General features: G+C 58.0%; 1 protein-coding gene across 1 annotated transcript; it reads left to right on the top strand.

The window, feature by feature from the left end:
• Positions 1-3,817: 3,817 nt before the first annotated feature.
• On the top strand, positions 3,818-6,484 carry LOC126991834 (uncharacterized). The gene has a single exon (XM_050850495.1). The coding sequence runs from the start codon at positions 3,818-3,820 to the stop codon at positions 6,482-6,484; it is 2,667 nt and encodes an 888-aa protein (XP_050706452.1).
• The last annotated feature ends 648 nt before the right edge of the window (positions 6,485-7,132 follow it).

The following is a 7,132-nucleotide window of genomic DNA, read 5'->3' as shown; positions in this document are numbered from 1 at the left end:
TGTAGTTCATGACTACACGATGAACATGAGGATGGTGGATAAGTGTGACGGCCAGATCACAGGCATTGAGTGTATGAGAAGGTCTACCAGATGGCAAGTCAAGTTGTTCTTCCATCTGACAGACATGACTATGCTCAATGCCTACAACATGTGGCTTGCCACACATGAGCCAACACCCACCAAAAATATAATGTTGCGTCATTTTGTGTACAACACAGCCATGCAACTCCTCGAGAAGTACGGCGAGCTAACCTCGGCCACTATGGGTCGCCGTCCAGCTGAGCTGCTATACCGACTGCAACCCTCAAACCGCCACTCCCCTGTATATACCGAGATGGTTAACGGGAGGAAGGTCAGCAAGCAATGCTATGTATGTAAGCACACGACCAGGCGCCCACAAAAACGCACAAGGATCACTATCATGTGCAAGGAATGTAACGTTCCCTTGTGCGTGGGAGATTGCTTTGCGGCCTTCCACAACCTTGTCAACTTTTAGGATTTATCCTACAATGTGTGTGTGTGTGTGTGTGTGTGTGTGTGTGTGTGTGTGTGTGTGTGTGTGTGTGTGTGTGTGCTCCATATCATCTCTCTCTCTCTCAATCCATCCATCCAATCCATCCCCCTAATAACCTGTTTATTATTATTATTATTATTATTATTATTATTATTATTGTTGTTGTTGTTGTTGTTGTTGTTGTTGTTGTTGTTGTTGTTGTTATTAGTATTATCATTATTACCATTATTATCATTATTATTATCATCATTATTATTATTATTATTTTTATTATTATTATTATTGTTATTATTATTATTATTATTATTATTATTATTATCATTATTATTATTATCATTATCATTATTATTATTATTATGATTATTGTTATTATTATTATTATTATTATTATTATTATTATTATTATTATTATTATTATTATTACTATTATCATTATATATTATGATAATAATAATAATTATTATTATTGTTATTATTATTATTATTATTATTATTATTATTATTATTATTATTATTATTGTTATTATTATTATCATAATAATAATAATTATTATTATTATTATTATTATTATTATTATTATTATTATTATTATTGTCATTATTATTATTATCATCATCATCATCATCATCATCATTATTATTATTATTATTATTATTATTATCATTATTATCATTATTATTATTATTATTATTATCATTATTATTATCATTATTATTATTATTATTATTATCCTACGCATACGTTCCACTGCAGTACGCTTAGCGGCCGGTCGCCGAGGAGGCCCCCGTGGTGGTCACAGGGGCCGCCGCGCGCGAGGGGGCCGGCCTCCGGCGCTTCGGGGTCACCATGCGATTGGGCTGCGGGATGCGGGAGCGGGTTGGAGCCGCCCGCACTGGGATGTGTGAGCGGGGCTTGGCGGTCTGGGTTGCCGGCGCCGCCTTGGCCACCGAGACGGCGGGTGTCACCGCTGGCTGGGAGGACCGGGAGGGCGTGTCGACCTCCATGCGGGCCTCCCCCACGGGAGGTGGAGAGTCCTCGCTGGCCCGGGTCTGCGCAGTTGGAGGCGCAGCAGCTGGAGTTTGCAGCGGGGTGGCGGGAGACGCGGCCGGACTAGCGACGGTGTGGAAGCATTCCTCCACCGTCGCCTTCGCGATTACTCGTAGCGCCGCCTCGTCCGGTGTAAACTGTAGGAGGCCGGTCAACGCCAGAGCGAAGCCCGTCAGCATCCCTTCTAGCGCAGCCCTGGTGACCATGACATGGCGCTCAGGGACATGGCGCTCAGGGAGGGGGCGCGGCCCGCGGTTCCTCCGACGCCTTACGCGCTGGGGGAAGGCCGGTGGAGGCAGATCGGGAGTGCGTTGCTCCTGCTGCACGGAGGGGCCCGAGGCGGACGGTGGAGGAGGCGTGGCGGGCGGTGGCACAGCCGGAGCAGCGTTGCCGCGAGATGCGCCCGGTGGTGGGAGGGCCGGGAAGTGCTCTTGGGAGGCGAGCGTTGTCTTGCCGGGTGGGGCGGGCTGACGCTGGGACCTCGAGCGGGACCGCCCGGTCCACGCCGGCCGAGATGTGTTGTGCGCCGCACGCCACTCCTCCTGTCGCTGTATTCCACGGTCCACTATCTTCAACCGGGAGGGGCAGTGGCGGATCCACGAGTTATGACGCTGGCGACAGTTGGGGCAGAGGGTGGGCACATTCTTGCCGGCCTTGTATTTCGCCAGGCAGGCCTCCGTCATGTGCGGCCCCGAGCACATGCCGCACACCGCCTGGCGATTGCAGCGGGAGCGATGGTGGCCGTACTGCTGGCATCGATAGCACCGCAGGTGCTCCGTGTTGAAGGAGCGCGTATAGAAGATGCCCCAGCTCCCTAGGTCGAGCATGCCCGGCAGGGGGCCCCTCACCGAGATGACGACCTGTCCCGCGTCAGGCACCGCTCCGACGTGACGACGCTCGGGTGTCGGAGGAGAGCCTTGAGAGGCATGGCTACCGGGTAAGTGGTCACCACCCCCTTGGTGGTTGCGTCGCCCATCAGCCGCAGCTTCACCGCCTTCCCGTGCACCGGTTGGTGCCCAGGAGGGCGCGGAGGGCTTCCTCGGAGGGCGGGGTGACCAGCACGCTGCCGTTCTCCAGGAAGCGCATCTGGAAGCGGTGCCCGAGTTTCTCATCCAGGGCCTCCGCCAAATCGAGGGCAGTCTCGAATCCCGGTGTAGGAGGGACGACAGCCTTGTATCTGACAGGGCCGTAACAGCTTGGTGGGTAGCAGCCTGCTCGGGGTGCGAGACGGCACCGAGCAGGGTGGTATGGGCAGCGGCGGAGGCAGGTAGGGCAGTAGCGACGGAGGCACGTGAGGGAGCAGCGGAGGAGGCAGGTGAGGTGGCAGCAGCAGTAGTACGGGGGAACGGCTTCGGGCGTGAGCCGCTAGGCAGAGTGGGGGTAGCATAGGTCGGAGAGTTAACGGTGCCAAGTGGCGAGCGGGAGCGGGAAGGGGAAAGTGGGGGAGGTGGGCTGGAGCGGTGGGTACGGTCAAGCACCTTCCCCACTACCACACAATCCTCATCAGAAGAGTCGGGGAGCGGGATAAGGGCCGCCTCATCGGCCTCACTCCCCGACTCAAGGCGTAGCTGCTTATATGCGGGCGACTCGGAGTCGGAGCTCTCCTAGTCGCTAGCGGGGCGGACACGCTTGTCCGTGGACATCCTAAAGACAAGACAGCCCGGGGGCTGGAACACAGCTAGACATATAATATAAAAAAAAAAAGTATAACAAAAACTAGCCTACGGAGAGACAGGTAACCTACGTCAGCGGAGGGCTACAGCCAGCCCACCCTCTAAAGGGCTCGGCAGGCGCCGCTGTCGCCCCTTCCGGGTCTTGGGGGACCTAACAATAACAATAGCTACGTGGGCCCTCCACCACAGCCTTGCCAGCGACCATCTCGCAACAGTTGTCACCCTTCCTCTCTTGGCTCCGCTGCCACCTCCAAGACCAGTGCGCTGAAACCTTGCCCGGTCGGACTGGGCGAGCTTTAGCAGAGCCGTTACTCGCCACCTCGCCGACACCATCCGGCATGACGACTTGGAGGGGGCAGAGACGCGCCTGGTTGACGCCTTCCGGCGGGCAGCGGATGTGACGATACTCCGCTCTCAGCCTGCGGCGCCCACCCGCCGAGACCGCTGGTATTACTGCCCAGAGGTTCGGGAGGCCAACCACCGTGTTAATCAGTCCCGGAAGCTCAACCGCCGGGTAAACACGGAGCGACGAGGGACCTCCTCAGGGCTGCCATCCGTCTTGCTAGAGAGACTGCGGCCAGGATGCAGGAGGAACACTGGCTGAAGTGGTGCGGCTCCCTTGACGCCAGTGTATCCACTACTGTACTCTGGCGCATGCTCAGAGCCGTGGCCCAGGGGGCGGTCGCCCGGCCGGAGCTTCACCCGCAGCCGCAAGAGGAGGCAGAAAGGCTCCTTGATGCCTTTGTGTCCCGTGCTGCCTCTGAAAGACTTCCCCCTACCACCAGGGAACTGCAGAGAGCGGCGTACCCGGCGAGGATGGGGGCCTTCAGGGAGGCTTGTCTTGATGGGCATGCCACCGACGCCCCCATACACCTCCATGAGCTGGAGAAGGCAATCCCTGTCACCGACACTGCCCCAGGGGAAGACAAAATCCCGTACGCCTTCCTTCGCCACGCTGGGCCTGACATGCTTGGCGAGATTGTTGCCCTGTACAATGCCTCCTACTCACGCGGAACTGTCCCTGCAGCCTGGAAAACTGCCACCATCGTTCCCATCCCCAAGAGCGGTGACGGAGGCGAGTTCCGGCCCATCTCACTCCTGAGGTACTTGGGAAAGACGCTGGAGAGATTACTCCTCTCTCGCCTTCGGTGGGCGATAGGCCCCCTTCACCAACACCTGTTTGTCTTTCGCCGAGGCATGGGCACCAGAGATTGCGTGTCCACCCTCCTCTCTGGTGTCTTGGGTTGGCAGGCTGTGGTGGTGTTCCTGGACCTAGAGAAGGCGTTCGAGCTGGCCTCGGCGCCTGTTGTGCTGTCCATCCTTGCCGAGAAGGGCGTTCGGGGCCGCCTACTGGCTTGGATCGGCCAGTACCTCCAGAATCGCAGGGCGGCAGTACAATGCCAGGGCTGCAGGTCCACAACTCAGGGCTTCGAAAACGGCACGTTTCAGGGTGGTGTCCTGAGCCCCGTTCTCTTCAACCTGCTTGTAGAGAAGTTGACAGCCCTGCCACAAAGCCGCCTTGCACGGGTCTTCTCATACTCGGACGACGTGGCCATGGTGGTTTCCTGCCCGAACCACGTGGCCAGCGCTCGTCTCCTCCTCCGCCGCCTCTCACAGACCTGTGCGTCCCTCGGGCTTGTGATGAACAGGGGAAAGACGAGGGCCATGGTCATCCACCACCGTCTCCTCCCCGAGGCCTTCGAGCTTGACGGCACCCCTGTCCCCTGTTTGCACGTCTATAAATATCTGGGCGTCACCCTGAATTCACGGCTCTCCTTCGCCCCCTATGTCAACCACCTTCGTCAAACCGTAGCGACCCGCACCAACATCATGCGGGCCCTGGCGAGGACTGCCGGAGGTGCCAGCGACAGGGTCCTACGGCTAGTTTATCTCCAGGCAGTGAGGGCATGTGTAGATTACGGGACGCCGTGCCTCATGACGGTGGACCCTGCTGCACTCCACCCTCTGGAGACGGCCCAGAATGCAGCGATCCGTACCATCGTAGGGGCCCCTCGGGGGACGAAATGCATATCCATGAGGGCGGAGGTACGGCTTAGCACCGTTGCCGCGAGGATCACCCAGCTCGCCGTCGGCCACCTGGCAACGCTGCTGCGCCGCAGGGGGGCAGAATCGCTGAGAGCCTCGGTGGAACAGGCCCTCAATCAGGCCCCTCTCCTTTTTCGCAAGAAAACGTGGGCGACGGTGGCAGCGGCCAAACTCAGGTCCACCCGCCTCTCCCGGTGTTTCCTGATGAACATAGACTTGCTCCACTCTGGCTACACCACACCTCCCCCGTGGGCACCAGCCACCTTCACTGCCACAATCAAGCCACTGCCGGCGAGGAAGGACCTGCTGACACCGCAAAGCCTAGCGCGGGAGGCCATGAGCAGAGAGTTGGAGGCGGCCCGGCCCCTAGCAGTCACCTACTACACAGACGGCTCCGTCAACCACCTCACTAGGGCTGTCGGGGCGGCTTTCGTCACGGCGGGCCATGCTGACATCTTCCGGCTGCCTGACGGCTCCTCCTCAACCCAGGCGAAGCTAATGGCGATCATCAGCATGGCGCTGGGGCATGCGCTTGAGTGGGGCAGGGGCCCGGTCCTGGTACAATGTGACTCTGTACCGGCCATACGATCGCTGTACCAGGACCCGATGGATGACAACGTCTCCCTCCTCACGGGCATCCACGCCCGGTTGCAGGAACTGGGGAGGGACGGCTGTCAAGTCCACTTAAACTGGTTGCCCAGCCATGCAGGCGTGGTAGGCAATGACGCTGCTGACCGCGCAGCCGGCGAGGCCACTCTGCTCCCAAGCGTAACATGCCCCGTTCCTCCGAGCATGTCACTGCTCAAGCGTGGCATGGCGGCCCATGCCTCGGAGGGTGTCGTCAGGGACCTTGAGGAGGCCTTGGCGGCCGGCTCACCATCTGCAAACTGGTATGCCTCGGCGACGGGCTCCGGCAGCTGTCGGGTCCCATTAGGCGCCCCCAGGCAAGTGGCCTCCGACCTCCACCGCCTGCGCCTCGGGTACAGGTGTGCATCGCTCCTGGACCTAGACGACCCGGTCCCGGTGGAGTGCCCTTACTGCGAGGATGAGGTCGTCCAGCCGCTCCTCCATTACCTCCTCGAGTGTGAGGACACACGCCATCTCCTCCGCAACCCGGACGGGCTGCCTGCACCAGAGCTGATCATGGCCCTCAGTGACGAGGCTCTGGTGCGTCTCGTCACAACATGTGAACCCCCGAGGTGAACCTCCGATAAGACTTCGCCAAATCAGCTCACGGGTCGTCAAAACTGACAAAGGCCCGTTTCCCCCCAGGAGATAAATACACAAGAAGAAGAAGAAGAAAGTGGCTGGTGACCCACTGAATGACAACGTCTCCCTCCTCACGTGCAAATCGCCCGTTTGCCGGAACTGGGGAGGGCTGGCCGTCAAGCACACTTAAACTGGTTGCCCAGCCATGCAGGGGTGGTGGGCAACGACTCTGCTGATCGCGCTGCTGGAGAGGCCACTCTACTTCCCAGCCTAACATGCCCCATTTCCCCGAGCGTGTCACTGCTCAAGCGTGACATGGCGGCCCATACCTCGGCGGGTGTCGCCAGGGCCATTGAGGTGGCCTTGGCAGCCGGCTCACCATCTGCGCACTGGTATGCCTCGGCGACGGACTTCGTCAGCCGTCGGGTACCATTACGCGCCCCCAGGCGAGTGGCCTCCAACCTCCACCGCCTGCGCCTCGGGTACAGGTGTGCCTCGCTCCTGGACCTCGACGACCCGGTCCGGGTGGGGTGCCCTTACTGGGAGGAGGAGGTCCTCCAGCCGCTCCTCCACTACTTCCTCGAGTGTGGGGGCACACGCCATCTGCTCCGCAACCCAGACGGGCTGCCGGCACCGAAGCTG

This window comes from Eriocheir sinensis, unplaced genomic scaffold, assembly GCF_024679095.1.
Source record: "Eriocheir sinensis breed Jianghai 21 unplaced genomic scaffold, ASM2467909v1 Scaffold35, whole genome shotgun sequence".
In the NCBI taxonomy this organism is placed as follows: domain Eukaryota; kingdom Metazoa; phylum Arthropoda; class Malacostraca; order Decapoda; family Varunidae; genus Eriocheir; species Eriocheir sinensis.
Note: the sequence above shows the minus strand (reverse complement) of the source record. Positions and strands in the feature narration are given on the sequence as shown.

Bases quoted from the DNA above. Each gene is read 5' to 3' on its own strand.
- LOC126991834 (XM_050850495.1), top strand. From the start codon at position 3,818: ATGCAGGAGGAACACTGGCTGAAGTGGTGCGGCTCCCTTGACGCCAGT.